We start from the raw sequence: 19645 nt of genomic DNA on the forward strand, positions 1-19645 counted from the left end.
CCTAGCTTCATACAAAACTCACTCTAACTCATTTGTTTACTATTTCCTGCCTACTAGTGAGATGTGTAAGTTCTGCTTTACTTCAAGTTAGAGCCTAGAGTGTTACCTCTCTTGATTGGTCGTACCTATTATCAGTTAATTCTTAACAAATACAAGTTATAAGGGGCAGCTAGGTGGTACAGTAGATACAGCTCTGGCCTTGGAGTCAGGAGGACCTGAGTTCAAATCCGGCCTCAGACACTTGACACTTACTAGCTATGTGGCCCTGGACAAATCACTTAACCCCGATTGCCTCACCAAAAAAGAAAAAGAAAAAGAACAAATACAAGTTACACAATGACCACAAAATAAAAACAAGTAAAACAACTTTGACCAATCATGACTTCAGAAGACTGAAGACATGAAGCATGCTTTCTGCCTCTGGGCAGAGATGATAAAGTAGGGGTGGAAAATGAGACAATTTCAGACATGGCTAATACCTTAATTTGTTCTGTTTGACTATATTTATTTGTTACAAGGGAGGCTGTTTCTATTGAGGGTGTGAGTTAGTGGGAAGATACAGAGATGCAAAACAAAACCAAAAACCCCATATCAATAAAAGATACACACACACTCAATAAAGTCAGAAGGTACACAAATAGGCCAATTTTGTTACCATCCTGTTAAGTATAATATATATCCTTTGAAAATTATTTTTATTTTTTTCATTTCACAAGCATTAAAAAAAATAATTCCTCCCCTCTCCCCTTTGCTAGTTCTCCCTCCTTACGTCCTACCAAACAAATAAAAACAACAAATCTGAAAAATAAAGCCTTCAACATATAGCTGCATAGACTGGTAAAACAAATTGTCACTTTAGTCATGTCTGAAAAATCTTTCTGCATTTTAAGTTCATCACCTCTGTCAGGAGGCGAGTAGCATGTTTCATCTTCATTCCTTTGGACTTACGGTTTATCATTGTATTGATTAGAGTCCTAGAGTTTTTCAAAGTTGTTTTCTCTATCATTTTGTTATTATATATAAGTTGTTCTCCCTTTCTGGTCACGCTGTTCTGCATTAGTTCCTAGATGTCTTCCCGGTTTCCTCCAAAATTGTTCATTTCATCGTTTCTTATGGCACAAGAATATTCCATTACATTTATATAACACGATTCATTCAGCCATTCCCAGTAGGAGGATACTCTGTTAGTTTCCAATTTTTGGATACCAGGAAAAGAGCTGGTATAAATATTTTCATACTAATATAACTTAAAAAGAAACACAAGTTTATCTAATCCTCTTATTCGTTCTTTGTTTATTGATAACGATCACGTTCATAATAAAGAAAAAGCAAAAGCCAAAAAAACACAGGTAGTCCATCAACTGGGGAAGGGATGAACAAATTGTAGCACTCGGGTATGACAGGACACTACAATGCCATAAAAAATAATGAATTCAGAGAAGGATGGGAAGACTATGAACTGGTATAGGGTAAGATGAGCAAAACCAGGAAAGTTAATATGTAAAAGACTACAATGCTATAAACGGACCAAAAAAGAAAAGAAATCAAATGCTGTGTAAATATAATGACTAACTTTGGCCCTGGAGAAAAGTTGAAAAATGGACCTTTCTCCCATAAGGCAGAGGATGGGGACTATGGGTATGAAATACTGCATATACTACAACACAGATATGATGTTAGTTGGTTTTGCTAAACTGTTTTCCCCCTTCTTTTTTTTATGAGATGGCTTGATGCATATATTTGGAAATACATAAAAAAAGATAGCAATAAAAATAAAACCTTTCAAACATCAAAGTACAAATGGACTTTGAGGACATAATCTGGTAGGAACTTGAATTGCATTTTTCCAAAACAACAATATCATCAGTGGTAGTTAGGTCCATAGGCCATCCCACAAAAGTTTCTTTAATCCATAATGTGGCTTCCCTAAAGCATTATTATTTTAAGTCCTAGGAACAGGCTGCCATGTGGTAGAAGAGGAAAGAAACAGTGGGGTTTCCTCTGGCTTTCCTGGTATAGGACCAGCGTTAAGAAAATTCTGAAATTGATTAACTTTTTTGACACGTACCCACCCTGATTTCTGTATCTCTCCCCAACCTCACAGCATTCTTCTTACCTTCATACTGTCCTAAAGTCTCCATCGTAAGAATGGGGCAAGGATAGAAGAAAGAGATAGACTTGTTCTATTTCCCTCAAACATTCTACACGCCAAAACTCACCTCCCTACTCCCTTAAGTCAGTATTCCAATTCCCTCAATGAGTCAGTTCTCCGTTATATGTTAAAACAAACTGATTAAACTCATATTAATGTTATCTCGTAGACATATTTCCATTTTTAAAAGGGGATGCTAGTTAACTCAAGTTAATCTCTTAAATGATTGAATTTAAGTAGTTATATAACAAGTGGAAAAACTTCAGGCAAAAGATATTTTATTAGAAGTTGTTATTGGAGAGTGCTGTTCAGATTTCTAGTAATACAGAGCAAACATGAAATAACGAGGCTGATACACACCTTCCCTTTTTTCCTTCAATTTCTTCCAGAAAACTTCAGCCCGGATTTCCTCAAAGGAGAATTCCCCAACTCCAGCATAAATCTTCTCCTTACAACACATCATCTTCTCTTTCTTCTCCTGAGACTCCTGCTGATGACTTTGTACACGTTGCAGGGGATCTTCTTCTTCCTTTCCAGGTTTTCTAGTACTGAGGATATGATTTATGCTGGGTTCAATTTTACAAGGAGTCCTAAAAAGAGGCAAAATAGTTAACTACTGACCACGGTTTGAAAAAGATTGTGACATGGTTCACAGGTAAATTATAGAACCAAGTTATTATTACTGTACACACTAACACAAATAATATACTCAGTATACCAACAATTGTCACTAAGAAAATAAAAATATCTAAGTATACAATCAAAGTTGCAGTGAAGAAATTAAAACATTTTCAAAGTCCATCATCAATCATCACTGAGAACTGCATTAGATTCTTCACTGGGGAGGAAAAATGGGGAACATGTCCTATCCTCAAGGAGTTTCCTTTTTTCCTCAAGGAGTTTTCTAAGGTAGGTAGTAACACACAACATAGAGGCCCAGATGTTCTTTACTTTAACCTAACCCAATGTATAAAAACCTTGCTTTACACAAAAAATTAGATAATTGATTTACAAAAACATGATATATAAAGATTCAAAAGGTAACTTTAAAAACAACTCAGTTTACCAAAAAAATCATAAAACTAGAAGAACTACATTAGAGACTAACAAGAATGTGAGATTGGTGAGAAACGATTTGCTGGATAAGTCTGAAAAGCAAGCAGTTTACACTAGACAGGTTTGTAGAGAGCCACTGACGGGTCTTGAGCAGGCCTGCACAAATTGTGGCTGTGGGCCGCTTGCGGCAGACCAAAGGATTTCAGGTGGCCTGTGAAAAATGTAGAGGAAAACATCCTTTGTATGTAGAGGAAATCCTTTGGTGGGTTGCAAACTGTGCAGGCCTGGTCTTGAGTGATAGTGACTTTGGGCAAATAAATTGTAACCCCAAAATGTGAAGAGACAAAGGACATTATATTAAGCTGAAAGGTTCTATACGAAATGAATAAAATATATGCAATTAATAATTCTGTGGTCAAATCTATGAAGGAAATTCATTACAGTCTTTACAAAAAGAAACAGACTTTTAAAAATAACAATGAATATGGGTAAATGACTCATATCTACATAAGACTAAAAATATATACTCAGTAGTGAATGGTCAAAGGACATAAACACAAAGTTTACAAAATAAGAAACACAAATTATTAATAACCCCAGATCTGTCATTACCTATGTGACCTAAGGTAGGTTAATTAACTTCTCTGGTTCTCAGTTTCCAATCTCTAAGATGATATTTAGACGTCCAGGGCTCAACAAATTCCCAAATACAAACTACTTTAGTAAGGTCTCCCTATTTGACAATAACTACTGGAAAAACTTGGAAGCAATTTGGCAGAAATTAGGTTTAGACCAACATATAACATATACTATATTCTACAATAGTCTCCAAATGGATGTGACCTAAATATAAGCTTTAATAAATTAGAGAAGAATGGAAGGACATATCTTGGACAAACATGACTAGGGGGATAATGTTTAACCTAACAAGGGATAGTGATGACCCTAAAAGATAAAATGGGCAATTCAAATACATAAAATCAGTTTTTTCATTATCAAAATCAATGCATCTAAAAAAAAAAACTTTTCTGGGAAAGTTTGGGGAAAATTCTTTGTAGCAAATATCTATTATCTTTATTATAAAGGTTATTATAAATTACTATAATTATAAATATCTTTATTACAAAGTTTAGATATCCAAAATATACAGGAAATTGGTACAAACATATAAGAAAAAGAGCCATTTCCCAAGAATTAAGAGATCAAAGCAACAGGAAGTTTCCAAAAGAGAAATTGCAAATTTAAAACAACATATGAAAGAACGTTCCAAATCACTAATAAGAAAAAGGCAAATTAAAGCTCTGAGGTCTTACCTCACACCAATCAGAATGAAAAAGATGATGTTTAGCTGTTTTTCTATTGCAAATGTTTTTAACTATATTTCTAAAAATAGCATATGCCTTTTTTTCAGTTCCAGATTCTCTCCTTCCCCTACCCACTAAGAAAGCAAGAAATACAAAACCCATTACAAATTACAAATATGAAGTCATGTATAACAAATTTCTGCATTAGCAATGAGAGAGAGAGAAAGAGAAAGGGAGAGGGAGAAAGAGAGAGAGAGAGAGAGAGAGAAATATGCTTTAATCTACACTCTATCTATCAGTTCTCTCCAACCAGAGGTACATAGCATATTACGTAATGAATCCTTTGGAACTGTAGTGAGTCATTGTACCGATCAGTTACAAAGCCTTTCACAGTTGATTATCTTTACAATGTTGCTATTACAGTATAAATTGTTCTGTGGTTCTGCTCACTTCACTTTGCATCAGTTTATAGTCATCCTAAGTCTTTCTGAAACCATCCCTTTCATCATTTCTTTTAGAAAAATAGTATTGTACAGCATTTATATACCACAACTTGGTTAGCCATTCCCCAACTGATGGGTATCATCAGTTTTTTCTTTGCCACCAAAAAAGAGTTGCTATAAATATTTTTACATATGAATCCTTCTCTTTTATTTTAGTCTTTTTAGGTTATGTAGACCTAGTAGCAATATTGCTGGGTCAAAGTATACACAGTTTAATAGCTTTTTGGATATAGTTCCAAATTATTTTCCAGAATGTTTGGATTAGTTCACAGCTTCACCAACAATGCATCAGTATACATATTTTTCCACATCTCATCCAACATTTGCCATTTTCCTTTTCTGTCATCTTAGCTAATCTGAGTGGTGCCTCAGAGTTGTTTTACTTTGCAGTTGTCTAATTATCAGTGAGAGCATTTTTTCACGACTAAAATAGCATATATGTGTATATCCTTTTAAGTGAAGAAATCATTTTTTTGCTCACCCCTATGTATATAGTAAAAGATTTGCTCCTAATACAATTCTTCATGCCTCCCAACTGCCCTGTTTTGCTACACAATCTGGACAAATTTCCTTGACAGAAGATGAAAATAGTTAAATATTGGAACATCTACAAATCAGGCACATCAACATACTGTTGGTGAAGCTGCGAATTAGTTCAATTATTTGGGAAAATAATTTGACATTATACTGTAGAAACATCACTAAACTGTATATACCCTGACTCAGTGATACCTCTACCAAGTATACACCCAACAGAGGTCAAAGACAGACGGAAAAGTCCCGTATATGCAAATATAATTTGTAGCAACTTTCTGATGCTTAGTAGCAACACTTTGGAAACAATTGACCATCAATCAATATGCATCTACTATGTGCCAGGCACTGTGTGAATAATTGGGGATACAAAGAAACTAAAAGAGGCTTATATTTTAGGTGGGGAGAGAATAATACCTACAACCAAGTAAATTAAAAGCATATACAAAATAATTGTGTAGAAGGGTACTAATAGTTAGGGAATCAGGAAAGGTCTCATCTACAGTTAGACCTCTATGCAGCGTGACAGTGAAAATCTCTTCTTTTTCAGTTTTTTTAATTTTATTTTTTTTTTAAATCTGAACTTACATATACACAAAAAGCATTTCCATATACACAGTTTAACACAAAAAGGAACTTGTACACGAAACCCTGATTTTCTATTTCATACTGTTTGCTTTTTTTGGGGGGTGGGGGTGGGGCGAGGCAATCAGGTTAAGTGACTTGCTTGCACAGCTAGTAACTGTCAAGCGTCTGAGGCTGGATTTGAACTCAGATCCTCCTGATTTCAGGGCCAGTGCTCTATCTATTGTACCACCTAGCTGTCCGTTTGCTTTTTTAAAAAACATATGATAAATTCCATACATTACTCTCAAAACTGTCCTGTTTGTGTTTCCTTCTGAACTTTCCTCCGTGCTCTCCTGTGCATTTAAAAAAATGTTTCATCATGTTGGCCAATCTGATAGGTGTGATGTGGTACCTCAGAGTTATTTTGATTTGCATTTCTCTAATCAGTAGTGATTTAGAACATTTTTTCATGTGACTATAGATGGCTTTAATTTCTTCATCTGAAAACTGCCTGTTCATATCCTTTGACCATTTATCAACTGGAGAATGACTTGTATTCTTATAAATTTGACTCAGTTCTCTACATATTTTAGAAATGAGGGGGGCAGCTAGGTGGCGCAGTAGATAGAGCTCCAGCCTTGGAGTCAGGAGAACCTGGGTTCAAATCTGGCCTCAGACACTTGAAACTTACTGTGTGACCCTGGGCAAGTCACTTAACCTTGATTACCTCACTTAAAAAAAAAAAAGAGGCCTTTATCATAGACACTGGTTATAAAAATTCTTTCCCAATTTTCTGCTTCCCTCCTAATCCTGGATGCATTGGTTCTGATTGTGTAAAACTTTTCAATTTACTGTAATCAAAATTATCCATTTTGCATTTCATAATGTTCTCTATCTCTTGTTTAGTCATAAATTCTTCCCTTTTCCATATATCTGAAAGGTGAACTATTCCTTGCTCTTTTAGTTTGCTTATGGTATCAGTCTTTATATCTAAATCCTGCACCCACTTTGACTTTATCTTGATAAACGATATAAGATGTTGGTCTATGCCCAGTTTCTGTCATACATTTTTCCAGTTTTCCCAGTAGTTTTTATTAAATGGTGATTTCTTATCCCAGAAGCTGGAGTCTTTGGATTCATCAAATAGTAGATTACTATAGTCATTGACATACCTAACCCATTCCATTGATCCACCACTCTATTTCTTAGCCAGTACCAAGTAGTTTTGGTGATTGCTGCTTTATAATACAATTTAAGATCTGGTACAGCTAAGCCACCTTCCCTTGCATTTCTTTTCATTAGTTCCCTTGATATTTTTGTTCTTCCAGATGTTTGTTATTGTTTTTTTCTAGCTCTATAAAATAATTTTTTGGTTGTTTGATTGGTATGGTGCTGAATAAGTAAATTAACTTAGGTAGAATTGTCATTTTTATTATATTAGCTCAGCCTACTCATGAGCAAGTGATATTTTTCCAATTATTCAGATCTGACTTTATTTGTGTGAAAGTGTTTTGTAATTGTGTTCATATAGTTCCTGGTTTTGTTGTGGCAGGTAGACTCCCAAATATTTTATAATGTCTACATTAATTTTAAATGGAATTTCTCTTTCTATCTCTTACTACTGGGCTTTGTTAGTAATATATTCAAACGCTGATGATTTGTATGGGTTAATTTTATATCCTGCAACTTTGCTAAATTTGTTTATTATTTCAAGTAATTTTTTATGTGATTCTCTAGGACTCTCTAAATATGTCATCATATCATCTGCAAAGAGTGATAGCTTTGTTTCTTCTTTGCCTATTCTAATTCCTTCAATTTCTTTTTCTTCTCTAATTGCTACAGCTAACATTTCTAGCACAATATTGAATAACAGAGGACATCCTTGTTTCACCTCTGATCTTATTAGAAATGCTTCTAGCTTATCCCTATTACATATAATGCTTGCTGATGGTTTTTGATAGATGCTATCATTTTAAGGAAGACTCCATTTATTCCTATGCTCTCTAAGTGTTTTTAAGAGGAATGGGTGTTGTATTTTGTCAAATGCTTTTTCTGTATCTATTGAGATAATCACATGATTTCTGTTAGTTTTGTTGTTATGGTCAATTGTGCTGATAATTTTCCTAATACTGAACCAGCCATGCATTCCTGGTATAAATCCTACCTGGTCATAGTGTATTATCCTTGAGATAAGTTGTTGTAATCTCATTGCTAATATTTTATTTATAATTTTTGCATCTATATTCATTAGAGAAATCGGTCTATAATTTTCTTTCTCTGTTTTGGATCTTCCCAGTTTAGGTGTCAATACCATCATAAAAAGAATTTGGTAGGACTCCTTTTTCCCAAATAGTTTATATAGTATTAGAATTAGTTGTTCTTTAAATGTTTGATAGAACTCATTTGTAAATCCATCTGGCCCTGGAGATTTTTTCTTAGGGAGTTCATTGATGGCTTGTTCAATTTCTTTTTCTGAAATGGGATTTAAGTATTTTATCAGATTGGCTAACATGACAAAACAGGACAATGATAAATGTTGGAGAAGATGTAGGAAAATTGGAACATTAATGCATTGTTGGTGGAGTTGTGAAATAATCCAATCATTTTGGAGAGCAATTTGGAACTATGCCCAAAGTGCTACAAAATTGTGCATACCCTTTGACCCAGCAATACCACTTCTAGGTCTGTATCCCAAAGAGATCATAAAAATGGGAAAAGGACCCACACGTACAAAAATATTTATAGCAGCTCTTTGTGTAGTGGCAAAGAATTGGAAATTGAGGGGATGCCCATCAATTGGGGAATGACTGAACAATTTGTGGCATATGAACGTAATGGAATACTATTGTGCTATAAGAAATGATGAGCCAACAGACTTCAAAAAAACTTGCGAAGACTTACACGAACTGATACTGAGTGAAATGAACAGAATCAGGAGAACAGCCACAATGTGTGATGACTGACTTTGATAGACTTGGCTCTTCACAGCAATGCAGGAATCTAAGACAACTCCAAAAGACTCAAAATGGAAATTGCTATCCACATCCAGAGAAAAAACCATGGAATATGAATACAGATGGAAGCATACTATTTGCTCTCCTTTTCCTGTGTTGTTTCATTTTAATGCTTCATTCCAGTGGTTCCTCCCACTAGTTCTAATTGTTCTTTATATCAGGACTAATGGGAAAATATGCTTAATATGAATGTATAAATAAAGCCTATATCAGATTGCATGCCATCTTGGGGAGGAGGAGGTGGAGAAAATTTTAAAAAATTTTTAAAAATTTAAAACTCAAAAATCTTACGGAAGTAGGGGCAGCTAGGTGGCACAGTGGATAGAGCTCTGGCCTTGGAGTCAGGAGAACCTGAGTTCAAATCTGGCCTCAGACACTTGACACGAGCTGTGTGACCCTGGGCAAGTCACTTAACCCTGATTGCCTCACCAAAAAAAAGGAAAAAAAAAACAAGGAAGGAAACGTTGAAAACCAAAAATAAATAAATTAATTATCAAGAAACAAAAAAATGTTTCAATGATCCTTTTCTGTGCCATTATTGTTGCTAGCCCCTCTTTCCTCCACCTTATCCACAAAGAAAAACCAAAAGAAGGGAAAACACACAGCAGTGTATCCAAAAATGAGTCCATCATCTGTCAGGAGGTGGGTTAACATGTATTATCATCCTCTGGAGATATGGTTGGTCCAGTGCACTGATCAGAGTTCTTATAAGTCTTTTGAAGTTACTTGTATTTACAACGTTGTAGTTATTGTATCAGTTGTTCTACTCTTGCTCATTTCCCTCTGCATAATATCAAAGAAGTCTTCCCAGGTTTCCCTGAATCCCTTTCATCATTTCTTTTGACTCAATATATTCCATTACATTTGGGAGGTATAAGTTGTCCAACCATTCCCCAGCTGATAGGCATCCCCTTAATTTTCAGCTCTTTGCCCCTACAAAAAGAGTATCTCCTGGTTCTCCTCCTATCTGTTTAACTACTCCTTTTCAGTATCCCTTCCTGTTCTTCATCCACAACAAGCTCACTAACCCTAGGTGTTCCCTAAGGTTCTATTCAGGGCCTGTTTCTCTTTTCATTCTATAGGATCTAACAATCATCTCATCAGCTCCCATGGGTTCAATTATAACTCTATGCAGATAATCCCCTGATCTCTTTATTTATATCTATGCATACATATATAGGTATGTGTATATATATGCATATGTGTGTGTGTGTGTGTGTGTGTATGTATATATGTATATATATCTGGGGACAGAAAGAGAGAGAAAGAGACAGAGAAGGGAAAGAGCAGGCCTGAACAACTGGCAACACAAAAAAATTTAAGGCAGCCTGCAAATAATGTAGAGGATGTAAAACAAGCCTGCACAACATACCACCCATGGGCCATATGTTGTGCAGGCCTGATAGAGAAAGAGAGACAAAAAGGCAGATTTTAGATTCTAGATGGTAGCCTGAAGAGACCCAAAGAATCAACAAAAAAGATCTGCTGCAGAAGAAAAACAAAAGAAGTTAAAATGAATCAAGTAATCAGTGACTCAAGGAATAATCTAATAAACCTAGAGTTTTTCACAGTGCTAAAATGAAATTTCAAACATGGATCTCCTTATAATCCGTTCCAAGAATTGCAAATTTACCAGTTTCTCTCTTTATAGTAAAAGGGGTACAGATGTCACAGTGATTTCAGAATTACCAAACTGAGGTACTAATGGGATCAGAGGCATTAGTAAGCAGTAGTTTCAAAGTGTAGATAACAGCCCATCTCTACGTTTCAAAGCTCTGAGCAAAGAAAAAACTACTTTAGAGCACCAGCCCTGGAGTCAGGAGGGCATGAGTTCAGGTCCAGCCTCAGACACTTGACACTTACTAGCTGTATGACCCTGGGCAAATCACTTACCCCATTGCCTAGCAAAAAAAAAAACAAAAAAAAGAAAGAAAAAACTACTTCTTTAAGAATTCTTATCTTAAGAAAGGACGCTATTGCTTCAAAAACAAATTTGCATCAAATATCTCTGATATCTCATATTTAAGATATACAAGGAACTAACACAAATACATATGTATATGTATGTATGTATATGACAAGAATCACTGCTCAGAGTAGTAGTCAGGAAATGTACAATTCTCAAAAGAATTGTAAAGATGATCAAACATAAGATTACTCCAAATCACTAACAAGAGACATGCAAATTAAAACTGAGGTTTCTCCTCTGATGTAGAGAATTAGCAAAGATGGAGAAAGATAGAAATGGTCAATGCTGAAGAGACTGTGGGAAGACAAGCAAACCAATACATTGTTGGTGGAACTATGAATCAGTCTAGCCACTCCAGAAAGCAGTTTGGAATCATGCTAAAAAATCGTGACTAAAATGGACACATTCTTTGATGCAGAAATCCTACTTCTAGAAAAATCCTCCAAGAGGGTTCAAGACAAAAAGAAAGATATCATACACATCAAAATATTCATAACAGGTAAAGCCTCAGGATTTTATTTTTTGTGATAACAAGAAGTAGAAATGAATTAGGCACGCATCAGGAAATGACTAAACAAAATATGCTACATAAATGTATTATTACTATGCTTTAAGAAAGGACAAATGAAGAATTTAGAGAATCATCGACTTATAAGAATTGATGCATAGTGAAGCAAATAGAACTAGAAAAACATAATGACTACAACAATGCTAAAAAACCAAAGAGGCAAACTAAATACTATGTAATTATAACGACCAAGTCTAGTTCTGAAAAAGAGTTGAGAAAATACATGTCCCTTCCTTCACTGTATAGGAAAGAGATTTTCATTATGGAATATTTCATGGATTGCCAGATGAAATCAATGTACTGGCTGGTATTGCTGAATTGTTTTTTTCTTCTCTGTAAATCTTTGTTATAAGGGTGGACTTTGTTGGTATAGAAGGAAGGGTGTATTTGCAAACAAATGTAACATAAAAGCAATGGGCATTAATACAAAACAAAAAAAAAAGACCTTTAAATAAAAAAAATGAAATGAAACAGATGCTCAATAGGTACTCAAGATAGTTAAAATAAGAGAAATATTAAGAACCTGATTATCATGTTAACTTATCATATGCCTTGATAGCCAATATAAGTTTAATCAATATTTCCTCACTGTGAAAAGCCAGACTTGTACAATTCAGAACCTGAGAAATTAAAAACAACTGAATTTTGATAACCACTAATTATTTTGATGAAAGCAGAACATTTATCTTAAAGTAAAATGATTATCCTTGACTATCCTGTGTAAAGACAGCAGAGTTCCTTTAACAATGGTTGTTCCCTACTAAGGATATTGTCTAATGTTTCTAGAGTATGTGAAGGTATAAAGAGGACTGGCTGATGGCCCTCATCCCTAGAATATAAGCAGTCCTCATTACTTACTAATTCCTACTTAAGAACATCTGAGAATCAAACTCACATGATTTGTTGTTGTGCAGACTCTTCCACATATGGGATAAAATTTGGTAGCGCAGTTGGCACAGTGGCCACAGAAGCTGGATTACTACGAAGCTGTTGGAGGGTAAAGTGGGAAAAGATTTAAGATGAACAGATATACTGGCAGTAGCTCTTTCATCCAAGATACTTCTAAATATTTCTGCCTACCGCCCTATTGAGAAGATGCCAGAAAATGTAAATGCTAAAGAATTTCCATTCCTTTCCCCAATTCAACCCTCTATTAGCCCACAGGCAAACGCAGCCAATGTGTGTCCTTACTCGGGCTTTGGTCCAAGGTCCCGCCTGCAGCTCATTCTCTTTGGCCCTACGAACAGGTGGTGCTTTCCATGGTTCTGCTGTAACCATAGGCAGCTCTGTTCTAGAGGCTCCATCAGCATTTTCATCAAAAACAGCAAATTTGGAGCCAGTTAATATCTGCTGATTAACTGGATTTGGAAGTCCTAGGCCCTGGTTTGCAGCTAGGAAAAAAAAAGGTAACTTGTACATTTTCAATAATTATAAAGTTAATAACAACTACAACTAAACAAAGAATATGAATTTTTACCTCAAACCACAACACTATCATTCTGATTAACTTTATCTGCATATCTGTTAACAAAGTAACAATGATTTACTTGCTTTTTGTCCTATGCTGATCTCTTCTATCAGTGTACTTACAAAGTTCTGTTACGGGCTTTTTAAAAAAATACAGTCATAGATAGTATGTATATTGTTACTCCAATTCTGGTAAAGTTACTTTGAGAAAAGTAACCTCTTAAATAAAAACTATTATTTACTCTTATAAATCAGATAAAATAACTTCTTGATATTCTATCTTACGGCTGTGAGTAGTTTGTCTTAAATTAGCATAGAATCAAAGATGGAAAGAGTTTTCCAGCAATCTACTAATTAATTCATCACTCTTGTTTAGCAGTCCTATCCAAAATTCACCAACTTCCATAAAGAAATTACCTACTCCCCCCAGGCACCCTGCCAGCTCCTCTTTTATGCTCACCTAAGACCCAGGGTTGCAATCTAAGCCAATTTTCTGTCAATGAAGACAAAGAGACCTTGTCTAGTTATTCTTCATCTATTCAAAACCTTAAATCATTTTTACCCTTTATTCTTTGTTGGATTAAAAAAAAAAAAAGCTCAGTTCTTTTAACATGTCTTCATGTACTAATTTTCTGGGTCTTTCACTAATTCTCAAGATTTTCTCCTAAGTTCCTTATAAGCTCTTTATGCCCCTCAAGTTAAAAATCTCAGAACCAAATGAATATGACTGCTCTGTGGGTCTGTTAGCCTTTGCCAATGCCAAGCACAGAGACACTAATGAATCATTGCTACCAGCTTAAAGCCCAGAGCTTGTTTGCAATGGCACAAAATTCCTGACCTGTTAGTATTATTATAAGCCACTACACCTTCCCTTTGCCCCCAAATGCTGTACAGTCCTAACATGACTATTAAGTCCCAATTTTGTATTTCTGCAGTCAGAATCTCTTCTGAAGTCAGCTGTTTCTCCTTACTCATGTTAAGTATTTTTTTTTTTTTACAAGACTCGGTGATGCCCATGTACTAAGCTTACCTTTAAGAGCACCTCCTACACGGTTAATGGGAACTTTTGCTATTTTTTTCCCTTTGCTTTTCAGATCAGCCAAGGTGCTTCGCTGAGGTCCGGAAGCCTCAGGGACATCCTCTTCCTCCTCTTTTTCAAGTGCCAACAGAGTGTGCCGAGACACACGAAACTGGAACTGCCTAAAGAGAACAGACAACGGATTGAAATAGTGTACAGAGCAGTGGGAAAAGTGCAGGTTCTGGAGTCAGCCAACCGAGATCTGAATGTTTGTATGACACCTATGTAATGCTGACCAAACTGCTCCCCTTCTTTGGATGTTAATTTCTTCATCTTCAAACTAGGGAATTAGACCGAGTAAGGCCTAAGGCCCTCTCCGGCTCTAAATCAGGGACCTCTGGATTTTTGGCCCAGCTTCCAGAATAAGAACAAGAGGCTTAAAATTGACAAGATCTGATCTGAGCCTCCCATTTACAGATGATGAAATTGAAGCCTACAGGGCCATAGGAACTGATGTGCTCCAGTTCACAAAGCAGTTAAGTGGTGAAAGTAGAATCTGAAACTAGGTCCTGGGTTCCCTAACCTTGATATTCCACCTCCCACTTTTGTGCCTTTTCACAGGCTCTCTCATAACTGGATGCACTCCCTCCTCATCTCTGCCTTAGAATCCCTAGGTTTCTTCAGGGTTCGCCTAGAGGAATTTTTCAGTCATTTTTCAGTTGCATCTGACTCTTCATGACCCCATTTGGGGTTTCTTGGCAAAGATACTGGACTGGTTTGCCATTTCCTTCTCCAGATCATTTTGCAGATGACGCAACTGAGGCCAACAGGGTGAAGTGACTTGCCCAGGGTCACACAACTAGTAAGTGTCCCAGGTCAGATTTGAACTCAGGAAGATGAGTCTTCCTGACTCCAGGCCCAGGGCTCAATCCACTGTGCCACCTAGCTGCCCTCAGCTCTTGGAATCCTTTTCTAATCTCCTTAGTTAGGGCTAATGTTCTCTCTTTCCTCCTCAAATTATCAGGTATACATGCTTCTGTTCACATGTTCTATCTCCCACTAGAAAGGAAGTTCTTGAGAGCAAGGGCTATTTTTCATTTTATTTTAGATCTCTGGCCTCTAACACAGTGCTTTGCACACAGCAAGTGTTAAATATTTGTTTCACTGGATTGTATTGTTGCAACCACAGTAGATAACACAAGTGTAGCCACCCAAAATATGAGCATTAAACATTTGTCAAAGATGCTTGCTATCAGAGATTGGCTTGTATTCAGAAGAAAAAACACAAACTCCCTACCAATACTTTATACAAATGTTTACATTGGTCATCTCCATTTTATCCAGAAAGGTAGCTTACCGATGATGTGACTGCAGTTTGTCCAGTGGCTCAGCCTTGCATTGAAATCCTTCTTGGAATATCAAATCTGCTTTCTTATAGTTTTCTCTGGCCTCATATTCTTCAGCCCATGAAATGTAGAACTGGGCGAGAGAAATGCCAATCCCTTGGCTATGCAAGTAACTGTACATATCCAAAGGTTCATTGCATAAACGTCCCTGCAACAATTGCAACATCCTAAGTTGGTTTTTAAAAAGTTATCAAGTTTTAATAATGCATCAAGGCAAGGACACACATACCAAAAATTTACCCAGAAGAAATAATTAAGATATCAGATAATAGGGAGGTAATTAGGCTAACCTGAGAATCAGAGTTAGGCCCATACAAATCTTGGATTTAAGAATAGTAAGGTAGAAAGCCTTCAATTTTGCATCCTGCCACTACCAGCTTTTTTCCTCATAACACAAAGACCAGTGAGATTGGACGAGGCAAAGGGTAGTTGCTGGCTGGCTTAAGTAACCTTTAAAAGACACAGGGGAGGTAAGAAAGTAACCCAAGGTAATTTTTGTTTATTTTAAATGGTGTAAGAGGGAGGGAAGAGTTAAGCACTTTCCTTAGTAGGCAGGTAGTAAAAGTATTATTATTTCCTTAGGATAATTGAGCAAAATGAGGCAACTTGAACACTACCAAATGGCAGAAATGAGACTCAAAGAAGTCTTTTGACTTCTGAGCAGTGTTTCTCCCGCTATGACACACTATCCCATTACCTGGCTCTAAGCAAAACTACTTTTCAACCAACCATAGAAATACATAATTGGCCTACTTATTCACAGAACCTAAGGCTCATGAGTATTCTTATACTTCACACCTTACTGTCTCTACTGTCATCTTGATAGTACTCTGTCATTTCACTCTTTCACATGATCTACCATGTTCCTCTGTAAAAATCCATTCTCTATTCTGTCTCATTTCAGCAATGTATTTTTTTATTATCAGGAATTTTCTCTCCCCTTCTTTTCCTCAGAGGAGAAAAACAAACAAACAAACAAACACTTCTAACAAATAATCAGCAATATATTTCTTTCTAAGTGGAGAGGCATCTGAGTATGACCCACTATTGAAAATAGTGCTCTCCCTACCGAAATTTTTTAATTCCCTACTCATAACCACCCCTATAGTTGGCTTTATATTTCATTCTTAAAGCTCATGGGAGAGATAGGTCTAAAGCTTCCTTTATTAATATTGCCACTGATCCACTGATTCTTAGCTGGGAAGTTTTTTCTAGAACACAGATAGGGAAGTTTTTCCTTCTCTAAAACTATTTCCTAAAGAGATGACTGTTCAATTCACAAATACTGCTATCTCTAGGAAAGTATGCTTTTATATCAGTAATGATTTTTAGGAAACTTTAAAAAATAAAATTAATTTCAGTTCTACTCTTACAGCATTAGATCTAGATGTTAACAGAAACTACACAAAGATACCATTTTTCATAGAAATTATAAAAGCAGCCATGCCTGGGCTAAAACTTCAAGTTTCTATTTTGCTTACTAAGAATATTTATCAAAAGGCAGATCCTGGCTCATAGCAGATGCTGAATAAATGCCTCTTGATTAAATATAAGTCATTTGAATGGGAAAAGCAGAAGATACCAAAAGAGTAGCATATACAGTTATCGAAGATGACAATAGACACAGAGATAGGAGAATAGACCAAGAGTAACAGAACAGTGCTCAGAATTGACATAGGAAGAGGCGGAGCCAAGACAGCGGAGGGAAGGCAGTGACTTGCTAGAGCTCACCCCCAAACCCCTCCAAACACCTACAAAAAATGGCTCTAAACAAATTCTAAAGCAGCAGAACCCACAAAAAAACAGAGTTAAACAAATTTCCAGCCCAAGACAACCTGGATGGCTGATTGGAAAGGTATATCGCACCAGGCTGGGAGAGGAGTGCAGCTTGGCATGGGCGCGCAGGTCCCAGCGACCCTGGAGCAGGCCTCAGAGGACTGAATTGCAGGCAGCTATGGTTTCCAGACTCCTCAATCCATGAATGCCAAAGACAACTTAGAAGGTCAGTGGGAAAAGTCTGTTACTGTGGTGAGAGAAGCAGCTAGATCTCAGCTGCCCCACGGGCAGCGGCTGCCTGCTGAGCTTCTGGCCCACAGACTGAGGGGGAATCGAGTGGCTGATCAGAGGGGGATTGCAAGGATCTCTTTGCCAGGGCTGAGGCAGGAATCTCTTGCTTTACCGGTGCTTGGGTCTGGGACACAATTCTGAGGGGTGTTCCTGGGGTAAGGAGGAGTGCTGATCTGGTGGAGCTTGTTGTGGCGGTGGAGAGGAAACACCTCGCCCCGTATCATAGCACCTTGGAAGAACTGAAAATTTTCAGGTCCCTAGAAGTATCTCTGTACAAACCCCCCGAAGCTTGGGCAGTACATTCTCCACATTGGAAACAGACTCTTACCTTAACAAAGAGTTTAAAACTCAAGTAATTGGTTGGGATCATGAGCAAGCAGCACAAAAAGAGTCAGACTATATTATCTTACTTTGGTGACAAAGAAGATCAAAACATACAACCAGAAGAAGAAAACAAAGTCAAAACTTCCAAGAAAAATATGAATCAGTCCCAGGCCTTGGAAGAGCTGAAAAGGGATTTTGAGAAGCAAGTAAGAGAAGTAGAGGAAAAACTGGGAAGAGAAACGAGAGTGATGCAAGAAAATCACGAAAAGCAAGTTAACAGCTTGCTAAAGGAGACCCAAAAAAATAGTGAAGAAAATAACACCTTAAAAAATAGCTTAACCCAAATGGCAAAAGAGGTCCAAAAAGCCAATGAAGAATGCCCTAAAGATCAAAACTGGACAAATGGAAAAGGAAGTCCAAAAGCTTACTGAAGAAAATACTTCCTTAAAAATTAGAATGGAGCAATTGGAAGCTAGTGACTTTATGAGAAATCAAGACACTGTAAAACAAAACCAAAGAATGAAAAAATAGAAAACAATGTGAAATATCTCATTGGAAAAACAACTGACCTGGAAAACAGATCCAGGAGAGAGAATTTAAAAATTATTGGACTATCTGAAAGCTATGATCAAAAAAAGAGCCTAGATATCATCTTTCAAGAAATGATCAAGGAAAACTGCCCTGATATTTTAGAACCAGAGGGTAAAATAGAAATTGAAAGAATCCACTGATCTCCTCCTGAAAGAGATCCCCAAAGGAAAATTCCTAGGAATATTGTAGCCAAATTCCAGAGTTCCCAGGTCAAGAAGAAAATATTACAAGCAGCCAGAAAGAAGCAATTCAAGTATTGTGGAAACACAATCAAAATAACACAAAGTTTAGCTGCTTCTACATTAAGGGACCGCAGGGCATGGAATATAATATTCCGGAGGGCAAAAGAGATTAGATTACAACCAACAATCACCTACCCAGCAAAACTGAGTATAATTCTTCAGGGGAAAAAATGGTCATTCAGTGAAATAGAGGACTTTCAAGCATTCTTGATGAAAAGACCAGAGGTGAATAGAAAATTTGACTTTCTAGTACAAGACTCAAGTGGAACATGAAGAGGTAAACAGGAAAGAGAAATCATAAGAGACTTATTAAAGTTGAACTGTTTACATTCCTGCATGGAAAGATGATATTTGTATAACTCATGACACCTTTGTCAGTATTAGGGTAGTTGGAGGGAAAAAATTATATGTATGTATATATATAGATAGATAAATAGAGGACACAGGGTGAGTTGAAGATGAAGGGGTCATATCTGGAGAATAAAATTAAGGGGTGAGAGAGGATTATACTAGGAGAAGGAGAAAGGGAAAGGTAGAATGGGGTAAATTATCTCACAAAAAAAACAGAGAAGAAAAGGCTCTTACAGTGGAGGGGAAAAGGGGGAAGGTAAGAGGAAATGAGTGAATCTTATTCTCATAGGATTTGACTTAAGGAGGGTATAACATACACACTCAATTGGGTATGGAAATCTGTCTTACCCTACAGTAAAATAGGAGGGGAAGGGGACAAGAGAGTTGGGGGATGATAGAGAGGAGGGCAGATTGGGAAAGGGAGTAATCAGAAGCAAATACTTCTGAGGAGGGACAGAGTCAAAAGAAAGAACAGAATAAATGGGGGGGCAGGATAGGATTAAGGGAAATAG

General features: G+C 36.6%; 1 protein-coding gene across 2 annotated transcripts in view; it reads right to left on the reverse strand.

Moving 5' to 3' along the window:
• BUB1B (BUB1 mitotic checkpoint serine/threonine kinase B) overlaps positions 1–19645 on the reverse strand; it is a 71800-nt gene that overhangs the window by 41374 nt on the left and 10781 nt on the right. For both annotated transcript variants that reach the window (XM_027869830.1, XM_027869829.1), the window contains exons 5-9: positions 15510–15706; positions 14165–14334; positions 12859–13058; positions 12563–12654; positions 2513–2742 (exon numbers count right to left, since the gene is read on the reverse strand). In XM_027869830.1, coding sequence (XP_027725631.1) covers positions 2513–2742; positions 12563–12654; positions 12859–13058; positions 14165–14334; positions 15510–15706 — 889 coding nt within the window. The remainder of the gene's footprint in view (positions 1–2512; positions 2743–12562; positions 12655–12858; positions 13059–14164; positions 14335–15509; positions 15707–19645) is intronic.

Source organism: Vombatus ursinus, unplaced genomic scaffold, assembly GCF_900497805.2.
Source record: "Vombatus ursinus unplaced genomic scaffold, bare-nosed wombat genome assembly UNPS02014794.1, whole genome shotgun sequence".
Classification (NCBI taxonomy): Eukaryota; Metazoa; Chordata; class Mammalia; order Diprotodontia; family Vombatidae; genus Vombatus; species Vombatus ursinus.